The sequence below is a fragment of the Melanotaenia boesemani genome, chromosome 9 (genome assembly GCF_017639745.1).
Source record: "Melanotaenia boesemani isolate fMelBoe1 chromosome 9, fMelBoe1.pri, whole genome shotgun sequence".
Lineage (NCBI taxonomy): Eukaryota > Metazoa > Chordata > Actinopteri > Atheriniformes > Melanotaeniidae > Melanotaenia > Melanotaenia boesemani.
This window is the reverse complement of record NC_055690.1, coordinates 30379911-30397846: the sequence shown is the minus strand read 5'-3', so window position 1 is coordinate 30397846 and position 17936 is coordinate 30379911. Positions and strand designations below refer to the sequence as shown.

At 39.6% G+C, this 17936-nt stretch overlaps 2 protein-coding genes across 5 annotated transcripts; both read right to left on the bottom strand.

Moving 5' to 3' along the window:
• Nucleotides 1-658: 658 nt before the first annotated feature.
• tekt1 (tektin 1) lies at nt 659-4521 on the bottom strand. Of its 2 annotated transcripts, none has more exons than XM_041994460.1 (8): nt 4482-4521; nt 4010-4207; nt 3767-3932; nt 2083-2211; nt 1858-2004; nt 1546-1771; nt 1248-1444; nt 659-1081 (listed from the first exon to the last, which is right to left on the bottom strand). In XM_041994460.1, the coding sequence occupies exons 2-8, from the start codon at nt 4173-4175 to the stop codon at nt 922-924; spliced, it is 1191 nt and encodes a 396-aa protein (XP_041850394.1). In that variant the 5' UTR covers nt 4176-4207; nt 4482-4521; the 3' UTR covers nt 659-921. The 2 variants fall into 2 exon arrangements, with proteins under 2 accessions (XP_041850394.1, XP_041850395.1); XM_041994461.1 differs by lacking the exon at nt 4482-4521 and adding an exon at nt 4372-4475.
• A 711-nt stretch (nt 4522-5232) lies between these two features.
• On the bottom strand, nt 5233-17887 carry inpp5ka (inositol polyphosphate-5-phosphatase Ka). 3 transcript variants are annotated; one of them, XM_041994451.1, is made up of 15 exons: nt 17594-17887; nt 17196-17289; nt 15291-15395; nt 15097-15205; nt 14774-14890; nt 12144-12319; nt 11950-12061; nt 11760-11869; nt 11635-11661; nt 8653-8884; nt 7081-7119; nt 6982-7023; nt 6827-6910; nt 6643-6747; nt 5233-6570 (listed from the first exon to the last, which is right to left on the bottom strand). In XM_041994451.1, exons 2-15 carry the CDS (start codon nt 17279-17281, stop codon nt 6490-6492), a joined length of 1425 nt encoding a protein of 474 aa, XP_041850385.1. In that variant the 5' UTR covers nt 17282-17289; nt 17594-17887; the 3' UTR covers nt 5233-6489. The 3 variants fall into 3 exon arrangements, with proteins under 3 accessions (XP_041850385.1, XP_041850383.1, XP_041850384.1); XM_041994449.1 differs by having other exon boundaries at nt 6982-7119; nt 17594-17885; XM_041994450.1 differs by lacking the exon at nt 11635-11661 and having other exon boundaries at nt 6982-7119; nt 17594-17884.
• Nucleotides 17888-17936: the final 49 nt, after the last annotated feature.

Below are 17936 nucleotides of genomic sequence, written 5' to 3'. Positions count from 1 at the left end.
TGACATGGTCCATTTCAAATGGATGGAGGCAAAGTGGAAAAACTGTTCTGTGGTCAGATGAACAGAAATCTGAATTTATCTTGAACACTATGTCCTGCAAGCTATCAATCTGTATACACTTCTCACGAAAAGTTATGGATATTCAGCTTTTTTTTATGTCAGAATGAAACTAAAATGCACTATAACCTTTACAAGTGAACTTAATTTGACTTTGTGTAAACATTTTAATGCATTTCAGCTGTGTTTAAGTATTTGTTGTATAACATGCTGTTCTCTAACAAGGTGATTAATTAAAAAAGAGAAAGAAAAAAAGAAGCATGTGAACCATAACTGGACCACTTCATGTTCTGTTTCCCTGACAGCTTGTATCTAAACAGTCCTCTTTATCATAGTTTCATCACACGTCATTCCAAGACAACACCTAACACATGACAAGTTATTAAGACATTTTTTGTTGTGGTTTACCCACCACTGTTGTTAGCTTTGGTTTCAATAACTTGTGCAGACTTTTTTTTTTTTATGTATTTGTCTATTTACAATTAATGAAGCGATTGCTCATTAATCCCAAAAAGAGAAATTCTAAAATGACTGCACCATCATTACTCGGTGAGGTAACATTACCATTAATTACTCAAATACATTCAGACAGGTGGTTTTATAACATAAATGTAACAGTTGTTTTAACAGTTTGCAGATGTGAGGTGATCATATTTAGTAACAGAACTCAGGACTAGTGTGTGTGTTTGGGATGGTCTTTACAGCTGCAGCTGTTCAGCTCATGTTCCTGAAGAGTTCCTACGTGAGCTCAACCATTAACTTGACCAAACATAACTTCATGAGGGGAACATAAGAATCCGACACAAATTTTTAAGTGAGTTTAAAGAGTGTATTATGAAATAAATAGCACGTGGGGATAAATGTTTAGAAGTTGTGTATGATGATGGGCTCCCTGTGCTGCAGGCAGATCACCTCGTCGATGTAAAGAGACCTGGCTCTGGCATCAATGCTTTCCTGCAGCTTCACCTGGCAGCGCAGCAGCGCTCTCTCCTGCTCCTCCGACTGGGCCACCTCCTCATGCAGTCTGCCAGCAGAGAAAAAGAAACAGCATTATGATGATGATAACATGGTCTAAACTGTCATATTAACAAGCAGGAACAACAGGTTTCCACCATTCCATCATTTTTAGACTGTTATCAACTCATACAGATATTTGAATTTTTTAAGGATTTGTCACATCGGAGTCTGACATGTTGATGTGAGCAGTGAGCTGCTGGACATCAGTGAGGAGCTGGGTGTGCACAAAATCATGGCACTGCTCTTTAACAGGCCTCTGCCGGCGTAAAGCCAGACGGGCCTGGGCCAAACTCAAGAACTGCTCGTTTTCTATGATGGCCGCTCGGAGATCCTCCCTCATCTTCTGCTGGCTGGAAATCTCAGACTGAATCTGGAGGGAAGGGAGGAGTTACATCAGTGTCAAGGAGCCATGTCACATAAGAGTTTCCTGTAACATCAGCTGGATTTTTCCTCATAGCCCACTCCCTCTACCTTGGGCATTTTCTCCTCCATCTGATTCTTGGCAGACTTGACCTCCTGGATGTTGAGCTGAATAGCCGCAGTTGTAGCCTGAACCTGCTTCTGCACGTCAGCCGTGGTCTGCTCCAGGACCGACTCCACCAGGGCCCGCAGGGACTGAGAGCTGGCTTTCTGCTTCTCTACCTTGCTGATATTGATTTCTGACATGTTCTCCCACTGTTCTAGAGTCACTGTCAAGCTGAGAGACATTTTAGAACTATTAGTCTTAGAACAGGCTTTGTTTATTTTGGTCTTTCTGGAAACAACACAAGGATGGCAGTTTACCTTGACAGTGCAGCTGCCTTATTTTTGGACTTCTGAAGGTTTTTCATGGAAGTGGTAGTCATTAAAGAACAGGAGTCGTCTATGTGCCGAGCCTCAGATTTTTCCTTCAGGTCCTGCTCTAACTGGTACTTAGTAGATCGATTCAGGCTGGAACACGAAGAAGCAGGTTAAATACTAAGTGAATTTGGATTTTAAAATACCAAGAAGTGAAAATCATCTTCTTACCGTATCTGCTCAGAGATCTGCTCAATCACACGCTGCAGAAGAGACACCACCCCCTCGGTGACCTCACGCTCTTTCAGCAGCTCCCTGTCCACATCATCGTGCAGTCTCTCAGAATGGGCACGTTTCATTCTGCAAGCCACAAAACAAAGACTTGACACAGCTTCCCTCACATCTAACATAGAAACTGCATGAAACTACTGAAAGTGCTTCCGGGTTCTTATGGTGATTACTAAACGTGCTCTTGGTTCCTCGGATGTGTTGACTTCTTTTCAGCTTGATGAAAGCTGAAAAGAAGTTTCGCTGAAAAGTGAAAAAACGTGTGCTTTTCTGAAAAAAGCAAATGGCCTATAAAAAGGATCAAAGCGACTGTATAGAGTTGGTTACAAATATCAAAAACCCTAAATTTTACATGCCAAAAATAAAAATGACCAAGGTATTACAACCTACTAGGTCTTTATCGGGGTTAGTGTTTGCTGTGGCTCAGACACCTATGGTCAATCTCATGATAAAGATTCATGGACCTTATCTTTAGAAGAGAAATTCCAACACCTTTTTAAACAAAATACAACATGAGTTGCCCTCGAAAGGAGAAAAATCTTCTTCATCACAGAGTCCAGGGAATGTAGTTGCTTTCATTTTTACAATCCACAACCTTTCCCATTACAGCAGCCTTTTTAGGCCTAGGATACCTTTCTTTGTGGAGTTTGCGTGTTCTCCCAGTGTATGTGGGTTCTCTCTGGCTTCCTCCTGCAGTCCAAAGACCTGCGTTTAAGGTTAATTGGTCCCTCTAAATTCTCCCTAGGAGTGAGTGTGAGTGGTTGTTTCTCTTTCTGTGTTTACCCTGAGTTGGACCAGTGACCTGTCCAGGGTGTATCCTGCCTCTTGCCTGCTAATTGCTGGGATAGGCTCCAGCCCCCCGCAACCCTGAACTGGACAAAGTTTAAGCCCTTGATATATTCACATCCTGAAAGAAATTGTTTTTTAGTTTTAACCACCAACCATTTTCACAGTTATCACAACTTCCATAATAAAAAATTTAACAAGGTTTGGAATTGGATGATTCTTCAGTGGGATGAATGGTTTTCAGAACCACCTTTATTCTCATTCAGACGAGCACCAACTTTAAGACCAGATGCTCTAGACCAGGGCTACTCAATTCGGTCCTACGAGGGCCGCAATCCAGCAGGTTTTCCATGTATCCCTGCACCAACACACCTGAGTCAAATTAGGTGGCTCTAACAGCCAATCAGGTTCTACACAATGACTCATTAATTTGACTCAGGTGTGTTGGCGCAGGGATACATGGAAAACCCGCTGGATTGCGACCCTTGTAGGACCGAATTGAGTAGCCCTGCTCTAGACTTTCCTGCCCCCTAGTAAAATAAAACACTTGCCAACCAAAACATTGTCCTTGCAGATAGTTTATTCATTTATTTACTTATTTTCCCTAATTTTTCTTTATTAATTTCCCCATGAAAAATAAAAACTTTTAATATTTTCCAACAAACTAGATAAGAAAAGCACAAGTTTTTGTTTGTTTGTTTGTTTGGGGAGGGGGGGGGGTTGCTTTTGTTTTTTCAAGCAAAAAGCGCTGCATAAAGTTACTGGAAACGTATATGTAATACACAAATATGTGGAAGAGAAGAAAATTTGTAGATGGTTTGTGATCATGTGCCGGCTTCACCTCTCCTCCAGGCAGAGATTGGTGACCCTCAGGGGCTCATTGCTTGCTTCCAGGGCCTTCGTCACTCTGTTCTGTAAGGTGATGAGTGTTTCAGTCTCTTGAGTTATCTCCTCCAGCTTCTGCTCCAGCTCATTTTTTAGAAACCCAATGTCTCTGACCCGCTGATCTGAACAGCAGAATTCACCTTAGAAACATTTGCATCTCCATCTTGGACCACACGCAAACCATCTGACTCCTACTCACCAAGTCGCTTGCTGTCATTATCCTGCATGCGTTTGCAGGCTTTGTCAGTGTCCAGAATCAACCTCTTGCAATCTGCTCTAAAGAGTTCAGAGTGGTTCAGCGTGACCTCAACATCAACCAGGTCAGGGCGTCCTCCCTGCTGGGGGCCAGGCTCCAGGACAGACATGGTGAGGACAGGATGGCTGTTTCTTCTAAACACTATTTTTGTAAAAATAAATAAATGAAAATGTCAGAAATTAACCCTTTGAAACTCATATAAAACAGAAGTATTGAAAAAATGCTTTAACTGAATCAGAACAAACTTTGCAAATTTGTATGAACACAATACGAAATCGTGTGTCTTTAAATTATTTCCCACATAACTAAAACGGACTTTGGTTTATAAACAGCCTAAAACACCGTGTCCGTGTCTGGTTGACACGTTTTCATCGAAGAAGAACAGAAAACTTCCTTTCGTTTTCCCAACACCTACATTAATTCCCGTTTCGACCCTCCGTTGGATGAAAACAAACAGTTACTATGGCAACCGCGAGTGAGGCGGAAGCGGCTAATGAGTCACCAACGCAAAGAACTGTGGGATTGAACCCGTTAGTAGCGGTAATCATATTTCTTATATGTCTAAGGCATTAATTTTTGCCAACTGCCCCCTACCTAGAAAAAAAAGAAGAGGAAGGAGTGACAACTGTGTGATTGAACTGCCAATCACACAGGAAGTTAGGGAGTAAGCGTTCTGTGTCCAGTAATTAAGAAGTAGTAGCCATCGTCTTTTTAATCAGTGAAAACCTGACAAGATGACATATTGCTGATGTCAGGCTGCAGGACACCAGCCCTTGAGGACCAGGACTGAAGATCCCTGTTCTAAAGCCTCTCACAATGATGGTCAAGTTGATAGCAATAATACAAAAATGCCTACGTTTTTATTCATAATATGTATACGTACAGGAAAAACTGGAGAAGCTTTCTGAATAATTTTCAGGGCCAAAACTTCATCATCAATCACAAGACTGAACACTTTCTTACCCTTATTTTGGAAGAATCCAAACAATTTCTATGGGAATCCCTAAAATAAGTTATATTATTTTATGTTTTGCTTGTGTTTTCTAAAAACTGTTGAAATTTGTGATGGAAACAGAAGTGTGATTGAAACACAGATAAATATTACTCAAAGTCTTGTGCATTTGCACCCAGAAGAATCTAATCTGGATCAATAAAACACACGAAAATGATGTGAGACCTGTTTAATATTTAGATTGCAAACTTATAAGATGGTGTCATTATGTTACAGTATATTTTCATACTAAATAGTACAATAAAAAGGGGAAATTGAGATTAATATGATAATAAAATAAGTGATTCTAGTAACATTCAGATGGAGCTCAAAGATTTCAAATCATTTAGAGAAGCAGCATCTTCAAATGCAGCCACAATCACTTTAAAGGCACTTGCTGAATCCATGTGGGTCATTAAAGACTAAATATTTATATTTTTTTCTCAGTAAACACTAACAATAACAATCTATAAATATTTAAGCATAAACAATAAACAGTGCAATATCCTTTAAGTGATGCCCCAATCAACTTTTAAAAGGGAATGATTCATATGACTTTTTTTGTTTTAAACTCTGAGGTTTCAGTAAGCAAAAGAATCAGAAAACTGAAAATTAGCCACAAAAAAAGCTTCAAGTTATATAAACATCTGTTTTCAAGTTCTCCAGGAACGAGTGAAGTTGATTAAAACGCTGCGAGGAGAAAGTCCAAACCGGTTCTACAGTAGCTTGTTTCCACAGAAGCTTCAAACAAAACATTTAACAGCGTAAAACGCACCGTAACAAAGCTCAGAGGAAATCAGTTCTTACCAGAACTGCCAGCAAAAGAGGAAAACATTCATCATGTTTGCTGTAAAATCAAGTCATGAGCCAAAGTTTCTGCAGGAGCATCAAACACAAAATGCAACATAAAAACTTTCTTTATTCTCCAAAAACTGGGCCTGTCCTGATTAATCCTCCATCACCTCCACCTGCAGAGCTCTGGGCTCCACCTTGTGTGAAACTTCCTGCTTCAGCATCACATCGGCTTCGATTCGTGGAGGAAAAACATGGACTGGCATCATTGATTTAAACAAACTGGCCGATGAGCTTTGTGAATTTTGTAATTCCCTTTTCCTTTTCCTACCTGTGAAAGCTGACTAAGCCAGTCTAAAAAGATCATAAGCAGCAGGCTTCCGCAGGTCATACAACATCCTTCTCTCTATCATTATCATTATCATATATGAGCTGTTCATCATCAACCAAGCACACTATTTCTATTTCACAAACAGCACAGTGTTTAGTCAGTCACCCTGGAGACCAACTACAGTAGAAAATAAATGAAGAACACCAGCAGACTGGAGGTCAGTAGGATGAGTGACCACAAGAAAAGAGCTTCCTAATCTTCTCTTTCAGTTGCAGGTTAAGAACAAAAAGCCATGAGGTTCAAAACTCTTCATTCGCTGTGGTTTTTGTCAAGTCCAACAGTTTTGTCAGGCAGCAAGCCTTCCTCAATGGCTACTCTGGACTCGAGGACCTGAAAGAAAGGAAGAAACTTGTTTTTTAGAAAATCAGATTGAAGATTTGACATATTTTTACTGCAACTGACCTTGAACGGTTCACTGATTCCAATGATGCACTGCAGAGTGCTGCAGTAGTAGCACAGGACACACTCTCCTCCCCTCACAGGGATTTCCTCTTTACTCACAAACACCTACAAAAACAGGTTTGTATAAATAATCTGCAGCTTCAGCTAATCAGTTCAAACAGAACTCGCCTCACTAAGCCAATACCTGCATCACTTCCTCGTTGAAGGCCACCTCGTCGTCTTTGACCCACGTGTAGGTGATGTAGTCCGACAAGCTGCTGAATCCAACCTAAAATCCACACAAACGATGAGTCTCCGACTGGAGCGGCTAACTTCAACAGCTAAGGGTAAACAGCCCACCTTGTAGAGCCCGATCCAGTCCCATGTACTGGCGGGGAACGGCTGCAGAGGGCTGTACACAACCAACGAGTCAATGTCTGCGCTCCAGTCGCCCTCTGCCTGCAGACGTACCAGAGGAGTGTCGTACATCTTCCTCAGCTGGAAGGACAGCAAAGTCAGCTTGATTACCTGAGTTACTGTGACCTGTCAGAACAGCTGGTCAAACTTCATATATATATATATATATATATATATATATATATATATATATATATATTTCTGTTCTTCCACTGGAAGATGAAACACAACCATGTGATGAAGAAATCCATGGAAGAAATGACGCATCGTGTTTCAGCCACCTTAAAAGAGGAAATGTCACACTTAACCGTTCTCAGTTAAAACACTGAGCAGGTTGAAAACGCCGAGTTGCTTTAAGAGGTTAAATTAACAAAACAAACAGAAAAGACTTTTGTCTCTCCTCAAACTGCTCTTATCAGGCTGGAGGGGTTTTCATGTCCCAATAATCATAGGGGCTCAGCTGTCTTTAGGTTCCTGGTAACAGGTCCTACGTGAGGGTCCAGACAAAAACACTCCTATGATGAACAAAAACACTGAACTTCACTCGCCCTGATGCAGTAACCCCCTCTTGTGGGCACCTTGTGGCCAGGCCTGCACCCAGGGGGTCCTTCCAGGCACAGCCTGAAGAGGTAAAGTGGGTCCTAGTTCTCATGGCTCACCACTCAAAGGAGGAGTCAAGGAGGTTTGGTGCAATGGGAGCTGACTGGTGGCTAAAGGTGGTGGCTTTAGCAGTCTAATCCTCTGCTGCAGAAGCTAGTTCTGGGGACGGGGATGTCATTTCTCTGGCGGGGGAAGAGCCCAAACTGGTCCTGGGTGTTGAGAGGTTCTAGCTAAATATCACTCAGCTGTATAAGGATGGAGTGTCCTCATCCAGGCCAGGAATGAGATCCTGCCCTAAGCAGAGTTTAAGTATCTCAAGTCAGGTTCATGAGTGTGGGATGAATGGAACAGGAGATTGACAGGTGGATCGGGGATTCAGGTTCTACACCGTCAAAGCCCTCAATTTACCAGTCGATCTATGTTCCTACCCTCACCTATGGTCACCAGCTGTGGGTAGTGACCAAAAGAACAAGATCATGGATACAAGAGGCTGGAATGAGTTTTCTCTGTAGGTTGCCTGGGCTCTCCCTTAGAGATATGGAGAGGCTCTGATTAGAGCTCCTGTTCCTCCTCATGAAAAGGAGCCAGATGAGGTGGCTCGGGAATCTGGTTAGGATCCCTCCAGGATGCCTCCATGGGAGGTTTTCCAGGCAAAATCAACAGGGAGGACCCAAAACACATGTCTCGCTGGCCTGGGAATATCTTAGGATTCCCAGGAAGAAGTGGCCAGAGAAAGGAAAGTCTGACTTCACTCTGCTAAGCTGCTGCTCCCATAACCTGATGTGAGCACAACTTTTATCATTGATTGGATAGATTAAAATTTTTAATTTTTTTTTTCCAACTATTGTTTGTTTTTATGTAAAAAGTTAAAAAGAATTTTTTCCCCATTTTTAAATGATTTTTTTTACAAATCCTAAAAACTACACCAATAAAAGATCCTGACTGTCAGAAATGACTTGACAATGTTTGAACAGAGACTTTTCTGCATCTACAAACTGGGTTTTAGTTTCTCACCTCAAGTGTGAAGATGCCGATGACGGGTTTGTGGTCGCTGATGCTGTACTCCATGATGCTGGTGTACAGGTCCTGCCTGACCTTCAGAGGGTACTCGTCTTCCTTATCAAGCTGCTTGATCTTCTCTCCATACAAAGTGCTGTCATTTCCATCTTGCTCATCAGGGGGCGGGGCTTTGGGTCGCATCCGCCACAGAATCCTGTCTGTCCAGGCGGGCTTTCGCTTCTTACTACTGATCACATGGTTACAGATGAAAAATGTTAGACTATATAATGATGAGACAATAACCTTGTGTATCCTTAAAAACAGTACTGATACACAGACATGTAGAATATTCTCATGCAAAACAGTTAACAATTAAAATATTTTTTTTCTGTCAGCTGCACAGAGGATACATTTAGTTACAGTGACCTGTATCACACTTCAAAATAATGTAGACAGGTTGGTTCAGCTTCTTTTAAATAGTCAAAGTGTTATAAAGTTTGAAATAGATTCAATTATCTCATCAATCAATTGTGTGACAGCAGTGGAGCTCAAAGTCCTGCAGGTACAAACAAACACTGGGATGAGGAGAAGTCTGCAGCTGCTCTGTTTCTAAAACTCACACCAGGCTCGTGGACTTGAAATGGTTAAAAATAAAAAGCTGCAAGCATCGAGTCTACACAGCAACATTAGAGGAGAAAAGCATTTAAAGAATAACTCTGAAGTGGATGAAGGAATAAGCTACAGAGTGAAAACGATGGAGCACATGATGGCCCTTAGTTCTGGTTTAAACACCTCAGCCTGAGTACTGCTGTTGTGTGTATGCTTTTTATTGTTAGAGATGCACCAATACCACATTTTTTTCAAACCGAGAACTTACATTAAAGTACTTGTTGTTACCGAGTAACGATATGAGTACTATTCAAGGCTGGAATGAGTTTCCTCTGAGTAAGGAGTGTGGACCAGAATGCCAGATGTGATGATCAAGTGGTTCATTGTGAGATATATAAATGGGTCATCCTGCATCCATCTTCTAATATAAGGCTTGAAAAATATTATAATCTTCACATATAAAGAAAAAAGTGCCTTTTTTTTGTGGATTTAGTTTATCGCTTTGACAATACACCGCTTCCACTAAAACTACCACTTCTGCACCCATGAAAAAAATTTCAGAATTTAACCTTTTGATCACACAGCCTATCTTTTCTCCTTCCTGTCTGAAATGACATCCAAATTAAATATATTTTCACAACTGCAAGGGCCATATGTTTAATCTTGGTCTCTTCAGAAAGCTGAGATGTGGGATTAATGACGTAGTATCAGAACTAAGAAATGTGTCACTGCATCAGAATGATTCACCTGGAACACAGTAGAATATCTCCTCCTAAAAGAAAACCACATTACTTTCCAGTAAAGTAATGTCTGTTGAGGAACTGTGCTACAGTAGAAGTAAAAGAGAGAAGCTGAGCAGTTTTCCAGGTGTTTTATTAGAAGTGTTACGCAGGAAAATATCCGAAACACCATGAGGATCCAGAAAGAATTAAAGATAGTCTATGATAGAAGGAGTGAATACTTCACTATAAAACCTCCTCCATCTCCATGGAAACTAGCAGGACCTTCATGGTTTATTTTAAATAAAAGCAGTCATAGCAGAACAAAGTTTATTTGTTTTTTGGAGCTGGAATAAAACTTTTGACTACAAAACAGCAAAAGTAAGATGTGACTTATGAATTAGGCAGCTAGCTCCCAGAGTTTCTGTCCCACAGTGATGAGATAAACAGCTTTGTAAGCAGCAGAGTCTCTGGTTTCATACGACTCCTTGTTTGTGTGGTTTACTTGAAGAAAAGAAATTAGTAGAAGTTCTAAAGCGGACAGTGCAGTTCTCATGTTTCTCTTACACTCCCATATAATTGCTTGGGGTTTGAACTGTTTGGTTTGGACGGCAATGCTTGGTAGAGTCTTTTAGCTCCCCGAAATGTTGCTATGCTACATGTTAACAGTGCTGCTTCCTAGCATGTGCAAACATCTTCTGTACTGCATGAATTTCACGCTGCTTCCTGTACAGGATTCTCTCCTCAAAAAGAGGTTAAAACCTTTTTGCTTCATCGGTGTTTAATAAAATCTTTTTGTGCCTCTTGAAAATGAAAGTCCTGAACCAGTCCGGTTCGGAAACACAGATGGATTAAAAAGCCTGACATTAAAAGTCACTATTGTCTTTGCAGTAATTCACTGAAACTGCCTGCAAGCGATCCCCATCATAAGCATCACTGCCTGTTGGTGAGCTTCAGTGTCATAAAGAACACAGACATGAAATGATCCATCATGACTAACATGCATGCTGTATGATTACAACATGTTAGTCATTATGCAGCTGCTGCTGAGCGACCTGCAGAGTTACACGTCCACATTTCTGACATTTATACTGTATAAACAATCCAAGAGAAATGGTATTAACAGTGAAGGTTAAATGCGAGTGAACAGACTCTGCTGGTCAGAAGGTACCCTGTGGTGTTCTGGTTTTTGTGTGTATGTAACAAATACACTTCCTTGGTATACAATCATTTATTTTCTTCATGAAAAATCAAACTGTTTCCGTGTATTCATTTGAAAAACCTTATAAATCAGCTTTTATCTTTCTGCATGAATCCCACAAACTGTGAGTGAGCAGCTAAACTAAATAAACAAAGAATAATAATAAAAACTTAAATGGCAGCAGTGGTGCAAACATCCAAGGGGCACCTTTAACAGCAGCAGTAATGTGAGTTAATAATCTGACACATTAACAAGTGTTTCAGTCTTTCTTTGCAAAGACAAACTCAGCATTGTTCCTCACCGTAACAGATTAATGTTACGTTCACAACTAAGTCTTAAAAATGCTGCAAAAGAAGCAGAAACTATTTTAACCAGCAGGTTAAAAGTAGTTTGTATGCACATACTAAAGTTAGAAAAAGTAAATATGGACGAATATGTTATTAAGAGGTAATTATTCTGAACTCTTACTTAAAGCCAAACCATGTCCTGTAGAGTCTGTGAAGTTAAACAGAGGTGAAAGTGAAGGGCACACAGAGAGAAAAACTGGATTTGAAACGACCACAATGTCCTGTGTGATACTTGGAAATTCTTACCTGCTGTCGTAATTATCAGAGTTCAAGTCAAACTTATATGTGGGCTGAAAATCCAGGGCCCCTTCCTCAAAATCCTGCAGCAACGGTTCTTTCTTCTTCATCATGATCAGCTGAAAACACACATTTTATTCTAAACTCACTCATCCAGGTTGATCGGTGCAGGACTCAGGGAAGTAAAAGAGGATCGAACCTGGTCGCTGCTCCACAGCAGGTTGTAGGTTTGATTGTTGATACAGGAGCGAACAAAGTGCATACCATGGTCCTGGATCCGGAAGTTCAAATCTCCAAACCAGAACACCAACCTAGGCACAACCACAGAAATCTTCATTTTAAGAATTCAGGAGAATAAATGTGCAGCCGATGTTGTTCAGGTATATTTCTCACCTGTGGTCAGTTATTCTCGGAGCCTTCCTACAGTCAAACGTCTGTCTGTCCATGATGTACTCAAACTCATCCACTCTCTCAGAAGCATATTTCATGTGAGCAGCTAAGTGGCAGTTGAGGAAACAGAGCATGTGACCATAAAAAGACAGCCGGATGGACACAGCACCTTTGTTACCCTGACAACCAAACAGGAAGAGATCAGAAACAGTGAGTCTGAAGTCAGTCTGAAGCCCTCTGGTCTACAAGATTGATAAAATGTTTAAATAATAGTTTAAAATATATTTAAAAAAATAACTGAAAATATGTAACTGGACAATTTAGAAAATAATTACATCAAATAATCAAATAAAAAAAAAAAATAGTTAAATAAAATTTAAATAAATAGATCATTTGAAAATAAATTTATAATTGAATAACTAAATTAAATCAATGATTAAATACAACTTTGTAAGATTTGTTCTTATATAATAAAATCCTTGTTAAGTGAAACATAAATGAATAAAATAATTAGATGATAAAAAATTAAGAAAAAATTTATTGACTGTTAAAAGTTAGTAAAATAGTTAAATATAATAAATAATTTTAAAAAGTCAAACTTCTTAAATAACACTATTATTTTCAAGATTAATTTAGAACAAGACACAGTCACAACTTATGGTATTAAAATAATTGATTATTACATTTAATGCAGGACACAACACCAATGACCAAATATGTGAAATGTACTAGTTAATTTTAAATTGGAAACAAAGCTTCAATCTAAATGTACAAATACAAAAATAAAAAACAAAACAAAACAAGAAAATAATATACTTATATAGCATAATATACTAATGCACATAGCCTGACCAGGACGTCTCTTTATTGCCCTTGATTTTATGAGAATAAGATGCTTTTATTGCCTCATGCCAACATGTTATGATTAATTAATTGTTTGAGAAAAACAAGTGCAGACTGTTGGAGAAATTTTCACTTGCAATCAGTGAATGTGTCAATGAGTGTGATTGTCTGAGGGAGAGATGTCGGTGAGTTGTGGAGGAAAAGTAATACATCATCAGCATACAGACTAATGTTGTAGGTTTTTTTTAATGGATTCCTTTAATCTCTTTATTTTGTCTTATGGCAGCAGCTAAGGGTTCATTTGAAATAGCAAAAAGTGAAGGAGAAAGCGGGCAGCCCTGCCTGGTTCCTCTCTGCAAACAGAAGCTTGGAAAAGTTTGATCATTGGTCTTCATACATGCATTTGGGTTGTTATATAATATTTTTATCCAGTCTATGAAAGATGACCCAAACCTAAATTTGTTTAATGTTGCAAATAAAAATCTACAGTTTACTCGGTCAAATGCTTTTTCTGCATCTAAAGAAATTACTGTAGATTCCAGATTATGTAGAGTAGAATAATCTATTATGTTAATTAATCCGTGCATATTAGTGGAGGAATGTCTACCTTTAATAAAGCCTGTTTGGTCAGGATGTGTAATTAGAGGTTTTTTTTTTTAATCCTTCTGGCCAAAGCTTTGCTGATTATTTTGAGATGGAAGTGTTGGGTCTTTACCTGGTTTTAATAGTAGAGTAATATTAGCTAGGTTCATATTTGGATGTAATTTTTGTTTTTCCTTTATTTCTAATATCATATTGTAGAAAGTGGGTGCCAGCATTGTCCAGAATTCTTTGTAGAATTCTGCTGGGTAACCATCTGGACCTGGAGCTTTATTGTTGGGCATATGCTGGAGAGCTTCTTGGAGTTCGCCGACTGAAAGATTATTTTCATGTTTTAATTTTGGAAGATTGATATTACTAAGAAATTTATCAATATTGTCATCCATTGTAGTTAGTTGTGATGTATATAATGTTTTATAGAATTCTTTGAAAGTGTTATTTATCTTGTCAGGGTCGTGGCTGATGTTTCCTTCTGGATCTTTGACAGAGGAGATGGTTGATTTCTCCTTGTTTGTTTTTAACTGATTAGCCAGGAACCTTCCAGATTTATTTCCCTGTTCAAAGTTCTCCAAGAGAAGTCTTTGCACCAAGAATTGTGTTTTTTTAATCTATTATTTCATTAAGTTCAAGTTTAGATTTCCTTTTATCATTGAGAGTGTGTTCTTCTGGGGAGACATGGTAAGCGTCCTATAGGGATTTAATTCTAACTGAAATTCTCAAAGTTTCCTTGTTTTACTTAAGGGAAGAGAAGGAAATTATTTTCCCTCTCATTACTGCTTTTCCTGCTTTCTAAAGAACACTTACTGACGTTTCTGGTAAGTTTTCTAGATATGAGGACCATTCTCTTTTAAAGTAGCTGATAAACTCAGGATCTTCAATTTCTAGTTGCTGGTTTATTGCTCTTATTTCTCAGAGTGAACGATACTGGTGCGTGATCGCTGATGGTAATGGGATGGATTTTGATTTCTGATTCTCATAATAAATTCTTTTTAAATAATTTTAAACAAAACATAAAAGACAATCTTGTTCTTAAAAATAAAACATGTTCTTAATTAAGAGTAAAAAAAACTCATCTAATTAATAAGAATAACTGCATAAAATAAATTATTTAAGAATAATTTAACTTGTCCTTATAAACATAAACACACAGTGGGTGTGTGTGTGTGTGGGTGTGTGTGTTTATTGCTCACCCAGTAACCACAGATGCCTGTTCGTGTGTACGTCGCCTGGATGTCTCTGATGAAAGGGATGTGCTCCAGTTTGGAGAAGAAAAGCAGCAGCAGACCCTGCATTCTCATGGACGACACCTGAAACACACACACGCTTAACAAAGCACGAACAGACACACACATGACAAGTGAATGGTTGATCTGCTCTGAAAGTGGCTGCAGTGGAGGTTGTTTCAGTCTTCAATCAGCTGCATCTTTTTGTGATCTGAGAGCAGGATTCTTTGTTTTTACACTCTGACAGACTACTAGCTGCAGTGTGTGTGTGTGTGTCACATAATCTGTACCTTGACATACTGCAGTGGTGTTAAGCTGGAGGTAAACAACCCAGTCCATGAGTCCTCAAATATCATGTCTGACACAAATCTCACTGGCCCTGAGTACACTTCCTGCAAACTAAACACACACATGCATAGATTTGATCATTCGGCCGAATATCCACCGATATCAACAAATTACTGATGCCAGAAATCACTTTTACCCAATGACGTAGAGGTCTGCGCTTTTTGGTGAGTTGAGGTGAAGAAGCGAGGTCACATCGTCTGGAGGATCAATCGTGGCCACGTTCCACGTCACCACGTGAACCCTGTGAAAAACATCCACTTTTTAAACCTTTCTGATCATCTGATGAGTGAAAAACATTCAGCTACAACACTTTCCTAAGGAATCTGTTTTGTTTTTTTTTACTTAAAACTTTACTGTCAGAGGCGCGCTTTCATCCAACAACTACAGATCAGCACATCATGCTAGGGCGTTAAAGCTTTGACAATATAAGCTGTGTAACACTGCCATGTGCAGGTCAGGCTGCTACAGTTAACACATCAACACATAAAGAGACCAGTCACTCTGACCTCCAACTGAATCAAAGATTACAAGGAATCATCTCTACTGGAAGTTTTCAGTTGGCAAGAATAAAGAGAGTCTTTGATAAGGCAGGTCACTGAACCCAGAGGAGAAAAATCCATGAAGAAGACAGAGGAACATGACTGTAGAGGACAAAACTACAGATTAAGCAGAAAATTCCAGCAAGAAGCTGCATCATCCTCCACCTGAAGCTGTCCTTTTTTGGTTTGTTGGCTCTTTTGGCACAGACGAGAAAGGCGCTGTCCAAAGTCTTCACCATTTTATCGTGTAGCTTGTTTTCGGGGTCCAAGTCGTCTACGCAGGTCATGAGCTGGCTGATCCGATGGCGCAGAGCCAGTTTTCCCCCGGTGGACTGTGTGGCGTCTGAGGAAAGGGTGTCGCTGCGAACCCGCCCAATGGTGCCTAACAGCCGCCTGATTTCATCCATTCTGACTTAATATACTAAACGGAATTCAGTACTTCTTCAAGAATGAAAAAGTCTGCACCAAAATTGCATCAAATAAATAAAATTAAATTAATTTTAAAAGGAAACAGGGGAGCAAAAATCCTAGACGCAGCAGAAATACACCACAGAGTGAAATGAGGAAAGTCCAGGCTGGAGGATTTGGGTGCTCCACAGTTGGACAGAGTGATTACAGAACTAGTCTAAGTGGTTTAGTGTAATAAAAACTATGTATAATCTCATTGTAAAATGTCTCAACAATAGGCTTAGTAGAAATATTGACAAACTTTCTCTCCTCAGGTTGGAGGGCAGTACATTACAGTACACGTTTTTTAACTACAAATCCGCTTTTGTGTGTGTTGTTGGGTAACTTAATCCACCTCCCAGAATGCAGTCAGATTTGTAGACCGGTAAACGCTGCACTGTATTCAGTGCTGGAGATTGTTCAACTTTAAATAACACACACAATCAGGCTTTTCAGAGAAGTCGTGGAGTACCAGGCACCATACAAAGTATTTACTGCAAACCTTTGATTTGATGAAATAAGAGAATGATTCAGCAGCTGGAAAAGTGACAAAAGAGGCAAAAGAGAAAACAAAATACTAAAGAGCACCATCTTTCCTGTTCACCCACTACTAAATGGGTAACAAGAAAAACAACATAACATCAAGCATGTGATGAGATATTTGTGGCTTACACATTTTCATACAAGCCAAGCTAAGCCAAACCTTGATACAAATGAGAAACATAAGAGGCTTTTAAATTTTCACAAAAGAAAATACAGAGACAAGAGATCCTGACCCTTAAACCTCACAATACAGCACTTGCTGCGTGTGATTCAGGTATACTGATCTGCCATAACATTCTGCCTGCATTCATCCAGTGGTTCGTCTTAATGTCACCAAAACAGCTCTAACCCATCAGGATGTGAGTAAAGTACATCTGATGGCGCCCTGGGGTGTCTGAAACCGGATCTTTGCAGACCAGGTTTACCTTCAAGAGATGTCATCTGGTTTATCAACGTCTTGTGTGTAAATGATGTGTTTCTTGATAAGTGGGGGCTATAGGGTAACATCCAACCTGAAGGTGTCTCCGTCGCGTGGTTCCTCCTTCAAACTATCCTCAAACTGATGGGGGTGTGACTGCTCCTCAGTCTCCTCCATCATCTCCACACCTGACAGGAACACATGTACGCAGTCACAATATGAACGGCTAACACAGCTAACTCAACAGCTTCATTCTCCACATAAAACCACAGTGTGTCTCGCATTCAGCCCCTGCTTCGACACACTCCTTACACAGACTTAAATGTATTAATTTACTTAATCTGAGTTAACTCATATTAGCATCATGTTTTCAGGTCAGGTTAGCAATTATGCGGAGCAAGCGAACACAAACTTCTTCGTTAAAAACAAAACAAAAACATTTAAAACCTGAAATAGAAAAAACACGAGTGAAAGTGTTTCATAGTAAACTACCTGGTATGTTTCTGTATGAGTCGTTGTTTGCGTATTGTTGTACCAGGAGAAGGCAGTAGTCCGGTGCTTTGAAAATTTGACATGCCCATCAGAATAACATTATTGGTTAATGCGCATGCGTAGCACAGAAAACCGCTATAAAATACCCGCTGGCTCCGAACATGAACCCATAGATTTAGTATACTGTCTAATGTTAAGTGTAGACTAAGTAGTAGTTATATTACATAGTAATAGCAGGTATATTGTTTTGATAAACTAGCCTAGCAAAGCGATAATGTTATACTTCCGGTATGCTATTCTGACAGGGTACGCCAAAATGTAAGAGCACCGGAAGTCCTGGTTT

What these genes read in the sequence shown, in the direction of transcription:
- tekt1 (XM_041994460.1), bottom strand. Translation starts at nt 4,175, where the DNA reads ATGTCTGTCCTGGAGCCTGGCCCCCAGCAGGGAGGACGCCCTGACCTG. An exon ending in CAGATCTCTGAGCAGATACG is followed by an intron (nt 2,005 to 2,082) that starts GTAAGAAGATGA and finishes TTCGTGTTCCAG; the next exon opens with CCTGAATCGATCTACTAAGT. An exon ending in CTCACTGCTCACATCAACAT is followed by an intron (nt 1,082 to 1,247) that starts GTCAGACTCCGA and finishes CTCTGCTGGCAG; the next exon opens with ACTGCATGAGGAGGTGGCCC.
- inpp5ka (XM_041994449.1), bottom strand. Translation starts at nt 17,281, where the DNA reads ATGATGGAGGAGACTGAGGAGCAGTCACACCCCCATCAGTTTGAGGAT. An exon ending in TCTGATAATTACGACAGCAG is followed by an intron (nt 11,662 to 11,759) that starts GTAAGAATTTCC and finishes TTAACTTCACAG; the next exon opens with ACTCTACAGGACATGGTTTG. An exon ending in ACTGGATCGGGCTCTACAAG is followed by an intron (nt 6,911 to 6,981) that starts GTGGGCTGTTTA and finishes TGTGGATTTTAG; the next exon opens with GTTGGATTCAGCAGCTTGTC.